We start from the raw sequence: 20,330 nt of genomic DNA on the forward strand, positions 1-20,330 counted from the left end.
ATGTTAAGCTACTTCAAAATTTAACCATAACTCTGAGTTTACTTTTTTCTTCAGAGAAGATATTCTCTTATGTCCCTGGGTACCTTTCCTCATAGCATACCTTAGTGTATGATTATACACTTATTTATGTGACTATGAGGTTAATGAATCTTCCCCCAGTAAGATTTTAAGCTCCATGACAGTAGGTGTGGTATGTTTGGCCCTCATGGTACTCTTAATGCCTGGCACATTGCAGTGCCTGGCATGTAGAAGTAACACCATGAATGTTTCAAATGAAAGCAGAAAAGCATGAATGCACAGATGCAGAAAAACACAAAAGCGTGAATGAATTAGTTAACAATAGTTTTGTGGGCCTGTGTTACTGCATCATTTGGACCATTGCTTTGCCCTTGGTTGTCTAATTCAGCTAGACATGAGGCATGCATAGAAATACTGGAAAAGGTAATTTCTTAGGAGACATAAATTGTAAACACTGGCAAACTATGACAGGGGAACTTGTCTCACAGTGAATGCCGATCGAAGCCCAGAGCAGATGGATGTTCCTCCTGAGGCTGCTGTGGGTAAGCTTTTGGTAAGCGCGTCCCTTTCAGTGGCACCGTTTATCTGAACAAGTTCACTTTGTACATAGGCAGCACTGTCAAACGTCACCATCCCGACCCAGGACCCTTGCTCAACCGTCTGCAGAAGGAAGAGTTTGCCTGCTTGATTCAGTCGGTTAAGGCGGTTACCAATCTAAATGGAAAAGCAGAAGAAAAGCAGTCGGGTTAGGTTTGGACCGGCAGACTGACAACAGAACAGAGGGAATTTGGAAGTAGTTGCCTCAGTGCAGAGTAAATAACAAGCTTACTCAAGGCATATCCTTCTATGGAAGAAAATTTCTCCTTTGTATTTAGTAGTATATTTGGATACAATTTCAGGGCTTTTGTATAAATAACTCAAAGCTATATCCAAGTTTGGCTTTAGTTCATTAGTTCAATGCCCTAGAAGTAGTTTTATAAATGTACATATTGTCAGGAAAACAAAAAAAGGTTAATTCTATATAGTTCATCAGATCTCTGCTCACAAATTGCAAGCTATTTGGCAAATGAGACACTTGATGCTGAATTTTTGTTGAATAAAGTGAAGGTGGCCTTTTCTGATGGAAATGTTATGCTTGTAACTGTTCTGACCTTTGGGGTTGTGTTTATTCGCAGCCAGCTCCAAGTTGTGGTCTAGATCATATCATATAGAAATATGAGATGAGCATCCAGAAGACCAGGACCCACTGAACTTACCGTCATGCTTCCAGACTTATCAAGGACTAAACACACAATTCTTTGTCCGATCTGCAGCAATGAGAAGGTGGGCTTGGGTGGCTGTGTTGTCATAGGAGTTGTTGTCTTAAAATCCTCTGAATCTTGGATCACTTCCCATGTGCTTCGGAGATTGCATTTCTTGTTTTGCTCATTTGGGGCTTCTTTATTATGATTTTTTTCTTTACAGAATTCAACCACCTAAAATTGTCAGTAAAATGATACAGATAACAGTAAACTACTTGTTAAAATCTTTAATAATTTGATTAAAATATTTTAAATGTAGATTTACATTTATGTGCCCTCCTTCTCAGTCTGCCTTGGGGAAAATCACAATGAAAATTCAGAGCTTCTATCTCAAAACGTGTCTTTAACCTCACTGGACCCTTTGTGCTCCTCAGGAATCTATTTACCTGTTCTTAGCTTCCCTCCTATTTCTCAAATTTGTCATTGCAAGCAATCATAACTATCCTCAAGCCACCTATATCTCAACATTTCTCCCCTGGTACCATTTTCTCTCTCCATCCTTTCACTTCTTGCTCACTTTCTCACTTCCCAGTGATTTATAAATACCTTGTGTTTCAACTTTCAATACCCACCATTCCAGCTGTCTCCAAAATCCGGCTGGATGTCCCACAGGATCCTCAACCTCAGGTGTTCATAACTGAACTCATCACTTTTCCTTTGACTCTGCTCCTCTTCATCACCAAGTATTTCCTAACTTGATGCCACCACTATCTATTCAGTCACCTAAATCAGGAAACAGTTTTCCTTTCTTCTTTCCTCTACAGAATAACACCATCAATACATTTCACTCTCTCCCCAATACATCATCTTTTTCCCTTCTCCAATGGAATGTCCATCATTCAAGCGCTCATGGTTCCTCCCTCAACTACTGGAGTCTCCTATCTGATTTTTCCATACTGCTCTACTTCACAGCTAGCAGGGACATAGTCCTTATTTCTGTACTTAATATCTTTTTGCGGCTCATTATTGCTCACACACTACAGTCCAGACTACTTCACTTCACTTTATCCTCACTCTGGCTGTGCATCCCAAGGCTCTAATTTCCCTATTGCAGCCTATAAGTGCTCAAAGTTGCCAGACTGTTTATATATCTCCATGTCTGCTCACCATTCCCACTATGTCGAGGAGTTCTTCCTATATCTTCTGCCTTATGAGCTCTACCTTCATGTTTCAGCCCCAAAAGTTATTTTCAAAATGTTTTCTCATTTTATACCCTTTCTGCAAAGAATTTCCACTCAACCTTGTGACCTCACAGTAACTTATAAGAAATTTCAATAAGGCCCCTTTAACATTATAGAGTACTTACTGAATGGCTGAAAATTAATCTATCACAGAACCCTGTCTCATTAAATTTGCTTCGTCAAAACTTAGCCCTATATCTGACACACAATAAAAGCTCAATTTAAGTTTTTTTTTTTTTTTTTAATGACATTTACCAATCTGTATGTCAGTGGTTTTTTAAAATCTACAGAATGGCAATAGTTGTTAGGCAAGAACTATAGGAGAACATATGCAATGGACAATACAAACACAGCCAGTAAATGATACTGTCTTCCCCTTTCTTAAGCTTTACATCCCTAGTATTTGGGGGATTTAAAAAGGAGGCTTAGTACACAAAAAAGGTATAAACTAATTCTTCCTCTCAGTGACTTTACAGTATTATATTCAATTAAAACTCCTAAATATCTGGGATTCAAGTAATGTAGAAAGTCATCATTAGCTGGAAAACATTTCTTTTTCTCTTTATTTGTGTTTTTCAGAATGTTTTGGTAGTGTTTCCATATGATCATCCCTGGAGTAGGAAATGGCAAACCACTCCAGTATTCTTGACTAGAGAATTCCGTGGACAGAAGAGGCTGGTGGGCTACAGTCCATGGATTTGCAAAGAGTCAGACACAACTGAGCAATTAACAGTTTCACTTTCTGTATTATCATTATAGCTACTTTTTAATAAAGGAACCTGAAATACTTTTTTGTAAACCCCAAGCAGAGGCTCGCAAACCTGATTGTGCATCAACTTTAACTGTGACTAATTTAAAACAATCTAGTCCCCCTTTTGGAAGTTTCTGAATTATCCTGGAAATAAACTACAAAGCCAGACTGAAGGATGGCCTTAGTGCACCACATTTTAAAAATTTATTTCAAAAACCACATTTAAAAAACTTATCTTTGTTAGGGCTTCCTTTGTGGCTCAGCTGGTAAAGAAACCGCCTGCAACGTGGGGACCTGGGTGATCCCTGGTTGGGAAGATCCCCTGGAGAAGGGAAAAGTTACCCACTCCAGTATTCTGGCCTGGAGAATTCCATGAACTGTACAGTCCATGGGATCACTAAGAGTCGGACATGACTGAGCAACCTTCACTTTCACTTTATTGTTATGGATAGACCCTTGCAAGTTACTACACTCTCATTCCAAAAAGAAAACATAATTTTGTGTAAAAGACTGGGAAGATAAGAGACATTCTGCACTCATGTCACTTAACTGATGCATTTACCTTAGTTTGTGCAAATTTGCTGCTGTATGGATGGCATCACTGACTCAATGGACAGGAGTCTGAGTAAACTCCGGGAATTGGTGATGGACAGGGAGGCCTGGCGTGCTGCAACTCATGGGGTCGCAAAGAGTTGGACATGACTGAGTGGCTGAACTGAACTGATGTTTGGCATTAATAAAGATAATTTGTCAAGTTTATCTTATGACCAGCTGGTCATTTAAAAAATCATTAAGAAATGCAGATGATCTCTGACTCACAATGGTTTAACTTGCAATTTTTTGACTTTGTTATGGTGCAAAAGCAATACATGTTTGGTAGAAACCATACCTAAAATTTTGAATTTTGATCTTTTCCTGGGTTGTGGCATGCAGTATGATACTCTCTGGTGATGGTGGCTAGTGGCATTGAGCTGTATGTAGCTCCTAGTGAACCAGATGATTGTGAGGGTAAATAACTAATGTACTTACAGCCATTCTGTCTTTTTACTTCCGTACAGTATTCAATAAATTACAGGACACTTTCAACACCTTATTATACCACAGACTTTATGGTAGATTATTTTTCCCAGAAACTAAGGTAAATGTTCTGAGGATGCATGAGGCAGGCTGGGCTAAGTTAAGATGTTCGGTAGGTGAGGTATATTAAATGCATTTTCAACTTACAATAGGATGGAGGAAGATCTGTATTTTAAAACTACTTAAAACTATTAAAATTATGTACAAACCCCCTAATGGCACCAACATTCTTAAAAAGAAAGAAAATTTTAGTTAACAACCAAAAACAAATATGCAGGCTGAAAGATCTCTGAAAGTTAAAGACTACTGATCATGTCCTTATTACTCACACAAAAAAGTACCTGATCCCCCGGATGAATTTCTTATTTAACTAACTCTTGTGTTTGTCTGTCTTTAAGGATATTTGAGGTAGTTCTAAGCCATTAAACTAAAAGCTAGTGGAAGAGAGAAGACGGAGAGGCAAAAAAAAGAAAAAAATCAAAACAAAAAAACCAAAACTAAGCAAGGGATCTGGGGAAGATAGGACTTTATTCCTGATTATGTTCTCTTGTCTTGTCCAATTGAGAAAAGCTGCTCACTGTTGACTTGACTTGACTTGACATAGATTTAAGGGACTAGATCTGATAGACAGAGTGCCTGATGAACTATGGACAGAGGTTTGTGACATTGTACAGGAGACAGGGATCAACCAGCCCCAAGAAAAAGAAATGCAAAAAAGCAAAATGGCTGTCTGAGGAGGCCTTACAAATAGCTGTGAAAAGCAGAGAAGTGAAAAGCAAAGGAGAAAAGGAAATATATTCCCATTTGAATGCAGAGTTCCAAAGAACAGCAAGCAGAGATAAGAAAGCCTTCCTCAGCAATCAATGCAAAGAAATAGAGGAAAACAACAGAATGGTAAAGACTAGAGATCTCTTCAAGAAAATTAGAGATACCAAGGGAATATTTCATGCAAAGATGGGTTCGATAAAGGACAGATAAAGGCAGAAGATATTAAGAAGAGGTGGCAAGAATACATAGAAGAACTGTACAAAAAAGATCTTCATGACCCAGATAATCACGAAGGTGTGATCACTCACCTAGAGCCAAACATCCCAGAATGTGAAGTCATGTGGGCCTTAGGAAGTATCACTATGAACAAAGCTAGTGGAGGTGATGCTATTCCAGTTGAAATATTTAAAATCCTAAAAGATGATGCTGTGAAAGTGCTTCATTCAATATGTCAGCAAATTTGGAAAACTCAACAGTGGCCACAGGACTAGAAAACATCAGTTTTCATTCCAATCCCAAAGAAAGGCAATGCCAAAGAATGCTCAAACTACCACACAATTGCACTCATCTCACATGCTAGTAAAGTAATGCTCAAAATTCTCCAAGCCAGGAGTCAGCAATACGTGAACTGTGAACTTCCAGATGTTCAAGCTGGTTTTAGAAAAGGCAGAGGAACCAGAGGTCAAATTGCCAACATTCACTGGATCATCAAAAAAGCAAGAGAGTTCCAGAAAAACATCTATTTCTGCTTTATTGACTATGCCAAAGCCTTTGACTGTGTGGATCACAATAAACTGTGGAAAATTTTGAAAGAGATAGGAATACAAGACCACCTGACCTGCCTCTTGAGAAACCTGTATGCAGGTCAGGAAAGAACAGTTAGAACTGGACATGGAACAACAGACTGGTTCCAAATAGGAAAAGCACTACATCAAGGCTGTATATTGTCACCCTGCTTATTTAAGCTATATGCAGAGTACATCATGAGAAATGCTTTGCTGAATGAAGTACAAGCTGGAATCAAGATTGCTGGAAGAAATATCAATAACCTCAGATATGCAGATGACACCACCCTTATGGCAGAAAGTGAAGAACTAAAGAGCCTCTTGATGAAAGTGAAAGAGGATAGTGAGAAAGTTGGCTTAAAGCTCAACATTCAGAAAACTAAGATCATGGCATCCAGTCCCATTACTTCATGGGAAATAGATGGGAAACAGTGGCTGACTTTATTTTTTGGCCTCCAGAATCCCTGCAGATGGTGATTTCAGCCATGAAATTAAAAGATGCATACTCCTTGGAAGGATAGTTATGACTAACCTAGACAGCATATTAAAAAGCAGAGACATTACTTTGTCAATAAAGGTCTGTCTAGTCAAGGCTATGGTTTTTCTAGTAGTCATGTATGGATGTGAGAGTTGGACTACAAAGAAAGCTTTGCCCAGAAGAATTAATGCTTTTGAACTGTGGTGTTGGAAAAGACTCTTGAGAGTCCTTTGGACTTCAAGGAGATCCAACCAGTCCAACCAGTCCATTCTAAAGGAAATCAGTCCTGCGTGTTCATTGGACGGACAGATGTTGAAGCTGAAACTCCAATATTTTGGCCACGTCATGTGAAGAGCTGACTCATTTAAAAAGACCCTAATGTTGGGAAAGATTGAAGGCAGGAGGAGAAGGGGAGGACAGAGGATGAGATGGTTGGATGGCATCACCGACTCAATGGACATGAGTTTGGGTAAACTTCGGGAGTCGGTGATGGATAGGGAGGCTTGGCGTGCTGCGGTTCATGGGGTCGCAAAGAGTTGGACTTGACTGAGCAACTGAACTGATACTGATACTGATACCTGACTTCCTAACATTTCACCCTCTCTTGCATCATCTGGGATAAAAACCTCACTAAATTCATGTCAAGAAAAAAAGAAGAAAAAGGATATGGCACTTACAGTATCAATACTTTGTGAGTACATTATGGAAGCCTTATCATTGTTACTCTGTTGAGGTATGAATTCACATCCTTCTTCATACAGTCCTGTTTTTCTGTCAGTTTTGCATGGTTGAGTGACACAGCTTCCTCCTTGACACTTCTGTATTACAGTTTTACCAGTAATATCTTCTGAACATCTGCAGGTTAGACATTTAAGTGAAATGATAATTTCAAAGTGTTGGACTCTGGTCAGTTTCTACAGACAGCATTGTTTATAATTTCCCTTTATAATTTAAGAAATAAATGTATCACCTTAAGTATTAAAATTATCAAATTCTCATCAGAGTAATTTTGTTTATCAGAAAGTATCTGAGGGGTTCCCAAAATGATATCAGAATGTGTTTCTATGCAGCAGAAAAGCTAAGGCTGTCTTACAGCCACTGTTAAGAATTAATAAGGATCAAAGTCCTAAGGCACTTCCTAATCTGGTCCTCTCATTCCTAGAAAATCAAGAGCTTCTTTCGTTTCTCTAGAAAGTTTTGCTGACATTTGTTTATTTGTTTGTTTGTTTTGATCCAGCTAGTTTATGTCATACACTTTTTGCATAGTTCTTGTGTGTTTATATAGGTATTTTAGATTTTTATTTATATGCTTATGAGTTTGTCACTATTGTGAATGGAGTACTTTTCCCCCACATCTTATTTTTTGAGTATATAAAAAACATATGAACATGGGAAATTTGGAAACTAGGAAGAGTATAAAGAAGAGAAGAAAAAATCATATCCCACTGTCAGAGATAAACTATTATTAATGTACTAAAGCATTTCCTTCTCTATGTATCAGCATAACATTCTATGTATAGCTTTACTGCCTGATCTTATAAAACTTAGTATTTCAGTACATTTAAATTGTAATGTATTATTATAATTCATAACATTCTTTCAAAATGTGATTTTAATAACTTCACATTTTGAAATTACAATGTGAATTTAGCCTAATTTACTTAATTTTTTTCCTCCATGAATTTTTCAGTGCTAAAAATAAAACTTCTGTGAATAAATGAAATTGGTGCATAACGTTTTGACTCTATTTCCAAGCTTGCTATGACTGACACCCAGAATAAATGGTCAGATTCAGAAATTTGAACATTTTAAAGCCTGTTGATAGAGCTCATTCTATATTTCCTTTAAAATGGATTGCTAAACATAAGATTAGTAGATCAAGAAATAGGAAAGAATTTTAGAGATTTGACATGTGTCATCAAATTGCTTTCCAGGAAGGTTATTCTAGTTTATTTCTCTGATAACCATCAATGAAAGCACTCATCCTGTTAGGAGAATCACACTAACTGAAACCATCCACCCTGGCCAGGCATCATAGTAACCATTTGCATGAGTTGCTTTATGACAGGAGGTCCTGGTAAGGAACACAAAACTAATAAGCCACCACCAACCAGAAGAGCTCAGGAAAAGTCAAAAGGAGACACCACCTGTCCAACCACCTCCCAGAATCCTTCTCTCTGGCATCCATCTTGGCTGAACAAGGCGTGCACCACCAGGAAGGACTCTGAGTCAGAATGATTTGCTAAAGACAACCTGGAAACTAATTCCATCACCATAAAACCCGCGACTGCAAGCCATGTGACAGAGCAGTTCTCCTGGGTTCCCTTATCCTACTGCTCTCCAGCCGGGTGCCCTTCCCCAATAAAATCTCTTGCTTTGTCAGCACATGCATCTCCTCGGACAATTCATCTCCAAGTGTTAGACAAGAGCCCAGTTTCGGGCCCTGGAAGGGGTCCCCCTTCCTGCAACAGTCCCACTGACAGGCACTAGTACTAGGTAATAAACGATTATCATTTTTGTCAAATCTGCACCTCTTTGACTACTAATGTCTTAACATTTTTACATTTTTACTGGCCATTTTTATTTCTTCTTTTATATAGATTATTTTCTCTTGTGTCTATTTTTCTATTAGGGTGTTATTGTTTTCTTTTATCTGTTATAATGTCAAGCTTTTAAAAGGCTGTTTTTCAAAGATTTGCAAACATATTTTTCTGTTTTTTATTTTTAATTTAGTTTATGTTTGATTTATATGCAATAAAGTTTTTAATTTATATGTAGTCAAATTTATCATTCTTTTAGTTATGTCTTTTTTCAACTCTTGAATGCATAGAAAGACATTCACCATTTAGGAATTTGATATTTATTAATATACTTCTAGTTTTCATCATGGTTTTATTTTTTTATATTGAATAAGTTTATCCAGTTGAAAGAGAGTCTATTAATTTTTTCCTCACATAGTTAAAAATTGTCCTGACATCTAAAGAAATCTTGTCTTTCCTTGTGGATTTATAATTCTAGCTATATCAAATAGTAAATTATTGTGAGTCTACTAGTTTGCATTGTTTTAATTAATGTAGCTTTATTGTATATTTAAAATTCAACAAGAAAATTTTCCTTTATTATTATCCTTTTTCAAAAAATGTTTGCAGCTACTATCTACTGGATAAGCTCAGGGTCTTTAAAATGAGGTAAAAATAGAAATGTTTTGACTAGAGTTTCCTAAGACCTATATATTAATTTGGATTGAATTTAAATATTCCATGAATTTAAAATATCTCAGTTAATCTTAATTTTCTTTTAAGTTCTTTAGAAGGATTTTGTGTTATGGTTTTCTTCAGATGTAACTTTCACATTTCTTAGAGTTTTCTTCAAATATATCTGGTTGCCTTATTGACTCCTCTTGTCAATTTTAATTTCTCTTTTTCCCTTCAGGCTTTCAAAGTGGATCACTTTATCATCTGCCTAGAAGCAATTTTTTCTCTCTCATTCTAGTAGCCCCTGTTTTTTTAACCTTCCCAACACATTATTGCATTGGCTACAACTTTCTAAAAATGATAATTTCTAGTAGTTCCCATTCTTATCATATTCCTGGGAATGTTTAGTTATTCCCTGTTAAATATTATGTAGGCAGTTGGCTTTCAATTGATGTTCTGCTTCATATTAAGGAAGCCTTCTATTATGGGTAATACTGTCATTTCTGTAGTTGTTTCTAAGTCTTAGAAGTAATAAAGAATTGGTAGATAAGCAATAAATACTATTTGTATGTTATAACAAAATTTATTGTTAAGAGGACATGGTAATTATGTCAGTTTTGCAAAATGTTATCTGTGGAAGGATGAAAATGATGTATAGATACTTTTTAGAATATCCCTTAGAAAGAATATATACTAACCAGCTTTTCTCCCAAGGGGAATATAGTTTCTATCTGGAAGCATAGCAAGAAGTGGGAAAGGCAGATGTCAGGGCTGAATGTCATCTGTGGGCTGAGATTTGAGAGGTTCACTTAACATGATCTCATCGACAGAGTGACACTGGGGAATGGATTCTATAGTGTGTGGAGGGAACAAGCCAAAGGAATCAGGTAGACTGTGTGTGGCTCTGGGAGGTACTTAGTATCTTTTTATACATAAAGTGACATAAGAGGAGAGAAAATGTCAAATGACAGAATTTGAGTATAATAAAGAAAAGGGAAAGCAGAAAGCAGTGATGCTGCTATGGGAGAAAGGGGAAGCCAAGGCAGAGTTCTGAATTCCATGCAGCTTCCTTTGGAAACTGTGCTGGGTAGACAGTAACCAAACCAAAGCTGAGTGCATCTCCTTAAAGAACCATCATGGGAGTAGAACTAGAAGCAAAAGTGAAGAGCGGTGTTGCCCCAGCTCTAGTCTTTTAAAAGAGGCTGTTGTTTTCAACTGAGGTATAAATGTGCAAGCTTATCAAATTCCTTTTCAGAAACTGTTGGAATAATTTTCTTTTTTCCTTGATATACTATATTAATTACATACCTATTATCATAGCATTTTCTGATATCTGGAAGATATCCTTCTTGGCCTTGGTGTGTTTGTTATTCCTATATAATATTAGTCCAGGTGTAACTTACTATGCTTTTATTTGTAATCTTTTTGGAAAGCTGTATCTACACAATTCTTATGCATCCCATATGTCGGGTTTTAGTATCTGAATTATGCCACTTGTCTAAAAGGAATTGGGAAGCTCTCTATCCTTTATATTTGTACAAAAGTAGTTTATTCCCTGAAACTTTTTATTCCAAGAACTTACCTATAAAATTACAGAAGCCAGGGTACTTTTTTTTTTTTTTTTTTGCCAGGGTACTTTCTAAGTATTTGGTTTGCTTTCTACTGACACCATACAGGGTTTTATTCAAATTGGGAGAGATTTTGTTTTGTTTTAATGTTTGGACTGTCTTTCAGCTAAGTTCACCAGTGTCTCTCAGACCCATTCATTCTGATATAGTTCACACAGATACTATTCTACCTGCAAGGCACTGAAGCTTTTTGTCTCTGATTATGAGACAGGAAGATGGAGATCCTGAACGTAGAACCTGTGAATTTCTTCTAGCTGTACACACACACACAAAGAGGCAAATGATTTATAGTTGCAGAGTAGAGAATTCATCTAAGGCACTTGTAAAGTGAACAAAAGTAGTAGTTTTATGGGAAGCTGAAAGAGAAGACACTAAGAATGAAAGAGGAAAATATGATAAAAGGCTGATATTTTAAAAATATTCAATTCAAGACAAAATTGGTTGCAATTTAAAACAGTTTGGGAAAATTAATCAAAATATACATACATTACTGGTTTGAGTTTTCTTTTGGATAGGTAGAATTTCTGGTCATTATTATACTCATTAAATACTCCCCATCGTAGATGAGCCCATTCATGGACAAATGCCCTTCCTGTGAAAAAATGTTTTAAACACCTAATTACAATAAGAATGGCAAAATTACCCTCTTAAATTCAGAGAAAGTGATTCTTCTGAAAATTATTATGCTTTGCTTTTTTAAGTTAAAGATTTAATTTGATATGACAATTGTACATTTCTATAAATATGACTACTTATTTTGGATTATCAAGTGCTAATCAGGCACTTAGTAAGTACCAGGAAGCTATTCATTCAAAGGTAAAACAAGTGCCCTGTGCTAACATATCTCATGGTCTAGCAGATGACACACATCATTTTAGATAACTAAAATCTTTAGGGGTGCAAGTGTAATGATGGAGATCAGCACAGGCTGACCTAGGGCAGCCAAGAAGGTCCTTCTTCCTAATGACCCAAATGTGGATAGATCTCAAGGTCTGCCTACTCCACATCTGCCTTTTTGCTTTGACCTATTCTCACCCTGCCCGTCTCATCGCCACTTACTCCTGAACTACTGTGACACTCACCCAGCTGGCTCCATGCCTCCAGTCTTCAATGACTTACCCTTGGTGCTAGGGGTTAAGTTAACTTTTCAACATGCATACAAGGTCCCTGATGATTCAGGCCTTGTTCCTCTAGGCAGCCATATTTCTTGCTGTTCTCCACCCACTTCAAGAACTCCATAATGACAATGGATTCCTGAACCCCTTTTAGTTTCGAGAGTCACACCATATTCTTGCTCATCTCTGATCATTTTTACATATTTTTCCTCTGCTTGGAATACAACCTCCCTATCTCTGACTGGGAGATAACTCCTACTCTTCTTTCAAAATTAAGCTTATATCCAGATAGAAGCCTTCTCTGACATCCTCAAATTAGTTCAGGTACCCCTCCTTTTTCACTTTCATTATATTCCATTTTGGCATTTGTCATGTTATATTGTCATTGTTTATTTGCCAGTCTCTCACTATAGACTCTCGTCTCCATGAAAACAGGTACCATGACTTCCTTGTCATGTCTTGGCCCATATTGTCTAGAACTTAATTAATCTAGAACTTAATTGGTACTTAGTAAATTTGTTATATTTGGATGAATATTAGTGACCTATGTACCGGTCAGTTTTTCTGAAATGTAAATTCCAAGGTAGGCTGAATTCGGAGGATTAAGCGAGGAGGTGCATGTTTAGTAAGCCCTGGTATCTCACATTAAGGATTTTAGGTTGCTCTAGGCGCTGAGGAATAACTGATGGCCTCTTAAAGATAGGGGAGATTGTGAAGGAGTAGTCATGGAGTCAGGATACAAAAAGGAGAAAGTATAAAGGAATGGCATTGTATAAGGTGATCTTGATGACTGGAGTGGGCTCAGGAGTGGGAAGGAACAGCTTAAGCTGATAAGTAAATCAATCAATTGGTAAGTAAATCAATTCAACACATAGTTATTGAGCCATACGTTGGGAATTTTCTGTTTCCGTTATGGAGATGTTGTAAAAGAGGTGTGTTGGTTAGACAATCCTCTCTGTTAAGGTCTGTAAAAGTGCTCTAGTGTGTTTGGGGTGGGACATGCAGGCAGCAACGCTCTTTTGTTTGCTTGTTTTCTCTGCCTTGCCTATTTAAAGGAAAAAAATTAAAATGGTTCTAATATTTTTTTTTCATTTGTTTTTATTAGTTGGAGGCTAATTACTTTACAATATTGTAGTGGTTCTAATATTTTTAAGATAATAAAGAAACGTAGTTGTTAGTTAACCTAATTAGTTAATATTAATCACACTTTATTATCCTTGAAAAGTACATATTGTATATATGCCACTGCTGATTTCTTTTAATATTTTATCCCAAGATTGCTCTGTTTGGTTCATATGAAAATGATAAATGATATTTTGTGAAGGAAATGTTGACTTTTTTTCTTTAGTCAGATATTTGTCAGAGCTGAACATCAAGGCTATTCTGTCTGGTACTCAAAGTGTGGTCCAAGGTCAGGCAGTATCAGCATCACCTGGGAGCCTGTTAAAATGCAGATCCTTGAGTCCTACCCCACACCTACTGAATCAAAATCATTTTAACAATCCATTTATAATCTGAATGCACATTAAAGTCTGAAAACATTATGTGTCTGCCATATGTTTTGGCCATACCTGAATTGCAGACAGGAGATTTAATTTGTTCAGGTGTCTTCCCACAGAACCATAGGAACCTAACATCACATTAATTAAACTATTTAATCAGAGTTATTATCTGATAACTGAGTATCTGAAAATTAAAAATATTACATTTATACACATATATTTGCAGGATATGAATAAAATAAATCTCTAACTGAAAAATGCACTATTCTGAATCTGTTTTATGTGAAAAAAGCAGGCTATAATAGTCTATTTGGCTTTTATGTTCTTATTCAGAAAGATAATGCTATTGTTGATCTATTTGCAACATAGTAAAATTATTAAATTATTACATAGCAGAATATTTCATCTCTACCCATACCTTGTGGTCCATACTGAGGCAACTTTTTTCCAGCTAGGAAGTCAGGAGTGAGATAAATTCTATCACCCTTTTCTCCACAACCTCCCATCTGCTCAGTATAAGGTCCATCGTTACCTGGTGGATTAGGTTCAGCAACCAGAACATCAGCCTGAAATTTAAGAAAAATTTTTCATCATTACAAAATTTCAGCAAATAAACTGACCTTATTCACAGCAGACTCTACTGAAACAATTTTATTTGATTCTAGAATATTTTGATAAAAGAATCTAAGTCACAAAATAAAACTAAATTTGAAAAAAGAAGTTAATATTCTTACATTTTTGTAGGTCTCAAGTTTGGGTTTCACATATTCAGGTTTTGTTTTCCAATTTTCAGGAATCAAAATGGCAACATTTTTGAAGTAGAATCTTTTTTCTGTAGCTTCAAACAGATATGGAGATGCATCGGTCACCATATCCTGGGGGGGTGGAGAATAAAATATAAAGAAGCATGCTTAATGACAGAAAAAAAGATGAAATCACCAATTATTCCAATTTATAATTGTATTTCACATTTCCAGAAACTGGCTTATTGAGCTAAGAAAAGGAGATTATTTTGTTAATAATAGTAGCTAGCCTTTTTTGATATTTTTACTGCATGCTCTGTGTCACAGTATAATAGTTGACAATGAAGACTTCAGAAGCAGGCACTAATCCTGGCTCACCACTTATGGTGGGACATCAGAAATTTCCCTGAGAGAATTCCCTGGTGATCCAAAGGTTAGGAGTCGGCACTTTCACTGCTGGGGACTGGGTTCCATCCCTGGCTGGGGGACTAGGATCCCACAAGCCACCTGGTGTGGCCAAAGAGAAAAAAGAAATGTCCTAAACTGCTCTTGAGCCTCAGTTTCCCCATTTATAAGATGGAAAATATTACAGAGAGCAGCCCATAAGGTTGTTGTGAGGATCAAATGAAGTCAAGAAAGCGTTTGGAACCATGTTTAGTTAGCACAAATGCTTATTAAATATTAGCTCTTAGTTTCATTTCATACGATCCTTTAAAGATCAATGAACCTTTAAAGGAGAAACTGAGAATTAGAGAGTGTTAGTCTCAACATCTCACACCAAGTAGTAGTGAAAAGAAACTCAAATTAAAATAAATACAACTTCAACACCTCCTGTAATAATTGTATTGTTGTTGTTTAGTTGCTAAGTCGTATCTGACTCTTTGTGACCCTATGGACTGTAGCAAGGTCAGGCTCCTCTGTCCATGGTATTCTCTAGGCGAGAATACTGGAGTGGGTTGCTATTTCCTTCTCCAGGGGATCTTCCTGACCCAGGGATCGAATCCTAGTCTCCTACATTGATAGGCGGATTCTTAACCACGGAGCTACCAGGGAAGCCCAAATGTTATGATAGTGTTTGTTTTTAGTATAATACTAAGTACTAGATACAACGAAGTGGCATAAGTATATAATCTCTTTTCAAATTATGCCTAACTTTATTTCCCTAAAGAAAAAGAGCTGTAGTGTTAAATTATAAATGCCTGTTTCCCTGAAATGCATCATGACAAGACAGTAGAAGGGATATTACAAGATATTTAATATAGAAAGGGAAATTGGTACTATTAGGGCTGAAAATCACTGAAAAATGCAAAAATGGGTGTAGACAGAGGAAAGAAGATTGAAGACTGAGCATTCAGAAGTGGGAAGAGGAAGAGCCAGCAAAGGAAACTCAGAAGGAGCAGCCAGTGCAAGGGAAGGAGATCGGGAGGCATGGGAGAGCATTTCAAGAAGGAGAGAGTGGCCATCAGAATTAAACGCTGCTGAGCAATCAAGGAAGATGAGGACTAAAAACTGAGCAATGAATTTGGCAACCTGAGTGAGCCATTTTGTGGAGTGGAGATGACAGCTCTATATGAGTGAATTCAATAGGGTGGGAGGTGATGAAGCAGAGGCAATGAAAACAGCAGGTCAAGAAATGTTTCTACAAATTAAAAGGAAGTCAAGAAATGAAGCAGTAGTTGAAGGAAGATTTTGGGCAAGGGAGGTTTGTTTTGTTTTGAATGGGAACTATTATAACATATGTATGTGCTAGTGGGGAAAAAAAACAAAGCATATAATTCAAGAGGGGAAAAAAGAGATCATTGCTGGAGGAGAGTCCTTACTGGAACAGACCAGAGAGGTGAGACATTGATGCCTAGACATCTAATTCTAGGGGTGGCCTTAGAAGCAGAGACAGTGCATCACTATTAGGGAAAATAGTACTTCTGTATTGATGCAGGAGTAAATCCTGTTTTGCTACTTCTTGGGGATAAACTAGGGGAATTTATCTCTCTGAGCCTCAGTTTCTGTCTTTTCAAATGGTAATGATGATAGTTGCCTTGCTAGTTTAAAAAAAGCTCTCAAAACGATTTGCTTCTCCTTTTACCACAAAAGCCAGATTTTGAACAACTGCTAGGAAAATTTAATATTGTATCACTTTTTAAATAAAAATATTGAATCAGTATCACCAAAAAGTTGAAAAATAAGTATAAAACTTCCTACGTTCGAATATCATATTACAATTTAACTTGTGAAATGTAAATGTTCAGTGTCTCCTAGGAAGATAACTAAGCAGCATGAAATGTCTTGTCTTCTATGTTTTATTTGGAGAAGGCAATGGCAACCCACTCTAGTACTCTTGCCTGGAAAATCCCATGGATGGAGGAGCCTGGTAGGCTGCAGTCCATGGGGTCGCGAAGAGTCGGACACGACTGAGCGACTTCCCTTTCACTTTTCACTTCCACACATTGGAGAAGGAAATGGCAACCCACTCCAGTGTTCTTGCCTGGAGAATCCCAGGGACGGGGGAGCCTGGTGGGCTGCCGTCTCTGGGGTCGCAGAGTCGGACACGACTGAAGTGACCTAGCAGCAGCAGCAGCTATGTCTTATTAGAAACATTAAGGAGGAATCTTTGACATCTGTTTCATATTTTGAGAAAGTGACCTCATATCCAAATAGTTGAGTTTTTGAGGTTTGAAGAACATTAAGGATGAAATTTATATGAAGCACTGGTAATTCCTGAAGAACAGGGATAATATACTGTTGACCACCGAATTCCTGGTACCTGACATAATGTGAATGCTCTGTAAATAAATGTTCGTTGGATTAACGAACAAATGAGTGAATGAAGAGGTTACGATGAGGGGCAAACTGCCCAGGAGTGCCAAGACAGGAGGTGCTTGGGCTCCCATGCATTGAGGAGACCCCAACTACTCCCACTGTGCGGGTGTTAAGGCGGCGCGAGGGGGAGAGAGCTTCTTGACCCTCACTCCTTCGTTTTATGAAGAGTGCTCGCACCGCTCCCGCAGTATAGGCCAGAGTCGGGGGAGCTGCTGCAGCGCCACCTGCTGGTATTGAGTGGAGTACCTTTCGGACGGCCCTGCTGAAGCAGGTATTTAAGAACTGACTTAGAGGGTTCTGCTCACACAAGGACACCAAGGGGAGAGTCTCCCCAAAAATGCAGAGAACTGAGGGATGATCAGCAAGGTGGCAAAGCCCACAATGAGGTCCCTTGACAGATCTGAAACATCAAACAGGGATTCACTTTTATTAACTACCCAGGGACTCTTGAGCACACTGTTGTCCTTGAAAGTGTTCCTGTGACAAGGTAACCGCGGAAACCAACTTCTCTCATACCCAACTCGTTTAGGACCATACCAGAAAACCAACTGAATAATAGTAGTGAGAAGTGTATTTCTCAGGAGGAACCCTCAAAGAGAGTGAAGTGAATGTCCTTTTGCTTTTTCTCTCAGTTCAGTTCAGTTGCTCAGTCATGTCCGACTCTTTGTGACCCCACGGACTGCAGCAAGCCAGGCTTCCCTGTCCATCACCAACTCCTAGAGTTTACTCAAACTCATGTCCGTTGAGTCGGTGATGCCATCCAACCATCTCATCCTCTGTCATCCCCTTCTCCTCTCACCTTCAATCTTTCCCAGCATCAGGGTCTTTTCAAATGAGTCAGTTCTTCTCCTCAGATGGCCAAAGCACCGAATAAATACAAATTACCATTGTCATTATAGATAAGGCATTTGTGGCTCCTTTTCATATGTTCCTGAGGACTGCTCACTGTCCAGCAAGAGACAGAAACATGCTGGTCACATTTTTCTCCCAACTTTCCTTGTCTGTGGCTCCAGTGGCTGCTTCATTTTTGCTAATGCTATTTCTAAGTTTGTTGTTCAGTTGACCAGTCATATCTGACTCTTTGCGACCTCATGGACTGCAGCATGCCAGGCCTCCCTGTTCCTTACCATCTTCAAAGTTTGCCCAAGTTCATGTCCATTGCATCGGACATGATAGCATCCAGTCATCTCCTCCTCTGATGCCTTTTTCTCCTTCTGCCCTCAATCTTTCCCACCATCAAGGACTTTTCCAATGAGTCGTCAGTTCCCATCAGATGAACAAAACACTGGAGCTTCAGCTTTAGCATCAGTCCTTCCAGTGAGTATTCAGGGTTAATTTCCCTAAGATTGACTGGTTTGATCTTCTTACTAGAGATAACCAAAGACTCACCTAATGTTTCTGATTGTTTAGAGATTTCAAAAGGCATGGATTTCCCTTTCACTGATAGCAATAATATCTGATGGTCTTCTGGTTTGAACAGGTGAACTTCCCCTCCTCTTCAATCACTGCACTTTGCTAACCCCAAACTCCTCTGGTGGTTGAGATAGTTCTCTCCCCTAACTCCTCTTTCTGGGTTTTCACTTGTTCAGAGCAAGAAACCTTTTGAGGCAACCCTTGGGGCCCTTGTACTATTAGCTTCTGAGTTTACACAGAGGAACTTTTCCCAGAAACAAGTCTCAGTCCTTTTGGCTTGGTAAGAAATGATGAGCCCTTTCCATCTAAGATTAAAAGGAGGCCTGGGGACTGATGAATTGCCTACCATTTGTTGAGCTCTTAATATGTACCAGGCATTCTGCATACATTTTTAAAGGTCTTCTAAGTTTTTGAGAAAATTTTAGACTTACAGATGAGACATGCAAAAAACGTATAGAGTTCCCATATACCCTTCATCCAACTTCCCTTATATGTGTGAATTGATAATCCTCACAAAGTCCTGTGAGGAAAATATTTATTATTTTCCCCATTTTGTAGACCAGTACTTTTGCCCATTATACAGTACTACCTCTGGGTGAGCTACAGTCACTTTTCAGGCTTGGCTTTTATAAGACATTTCCTTCTTATTCTTTGCTGTTTGCTGTTGTACAAAACCTCTCTAGTCCCTCCATCTCACAGCAGTTAGATGCCTCTATGTGGACAGGAAGAGTCCTCTTCCCTAATTTTCCTCCTCCTACAGAAGAAGCAACAAGTGAAATGAGGCTGCTCAGCAGCCCTGAGAAGACACCTTGTGTTGGGCCTGGCAAAATGTAGGATTTCCTCCCATTGGAAGGGTCAGGTTTGTTCTTAAGTCAGAGATTAAGATTTGCATCTTGGACTCCTATATTAGAATCACAGGGAAAGGAGGGTTTAATCAGGAGAATAAAAGGAGACTCTGATAGGAACCAATGGTAAAATCAGACAAAGGAATTACCCTCTGCACATTTCATAATATCTGCCAAATATAGTTGGCTCTGCCTTGGTGTAGAACTAAATAATTTTCAATGAAGTCATCTACAGCCAAGAAGTAGAGATATCATTTAGTAAGTGCCAACAGTATATCAAGCTCTGAATTATATGTATTGCATATATTATCTCCTCCCTCAGAAGAATCATAATGGTTGTGTTATTATTTCCATTTTATAGCTGAAGAAATGCAACCACAGATATTTAAAAAAAACTTTCCAGTGTCACACAGTTGGAATTAGAGAACTCATGTTTGCTCTATCAATATATTATGCTTAATTTTTCAAAACAGCATGAATAGTTACCATTTCAGACTTACCTCTATATGTTGGATGAGTGTTTCATCTTCTGGTACATTAGGGTCAATTGCAATGACAATGCCTTCATAGCCATTATTATTCAGCTGAATGAGTGAATCACTCAGGGCCCCTTCCAGAAGGTGAAGGACCAAGATGAAAACAGAATTCTTAAATGACCCCATTGCTGTACATCTCCCTTTGAGTTCTCTCTTTGGAAAATGTTGGTTATGGAGG

At 38.0% G+C, this 20,330-nt stretch overlaps 1 protein-coding gene across 1 annotated transcript in view; it reads right to left on the reverse strand.

Annotated features, from left to right (window-relative positions):
• The window catches only part of CLCA1 (chloride channel accessory 1), a 37,471-nt gene extending 17,141 nt beyond the window's left edge, over nt 1-20,330 (reverse strand). The window contains exons 1-7 of the mRNA XM_043878627.1: nt 20,117-20,330; nt 14,533-14,673; nt 14,217-14,364; nt 11,668-11,773; nt 7,037-7,214; nt 1,275-1,493; nt 505-732 (exon numbers count right to left, since the gene is read on the reverse strand). Coding sequence (XP_043734562.1) covers nt 505-732; nt 1,275-1,493; nt 7,037-7,214; nt 11,668-11,773; nt 14,217-14,364; nt 14,533-14,673; nt 20,117-20,278 — 1,182 coding nt within the window. The 5' untranslated portion in view covers nt 20,279-20,330. The remainder of the gene's footprint in view (nt 1-504; nt 733-1,274; nt 1,494-7,036; nt 7,215-11,667; nt 11,774-14,216; nt 14,365-14,532; nt 14,674-20,116) is intronic.

Source organism: Cervus elaphus, chromosome 20 (genome assembly GCF_910594005.1).
Source record: "Cervus elaphus chromosome 20, mCerEla1.1, whole genome shotgun sequence".
Taxonomy (NCBI): Eukaryota; Metazoa; Chordata; class Mammalia; order Artiodactyla; family Cervidae; genus Cervus; species Cervus elaphus.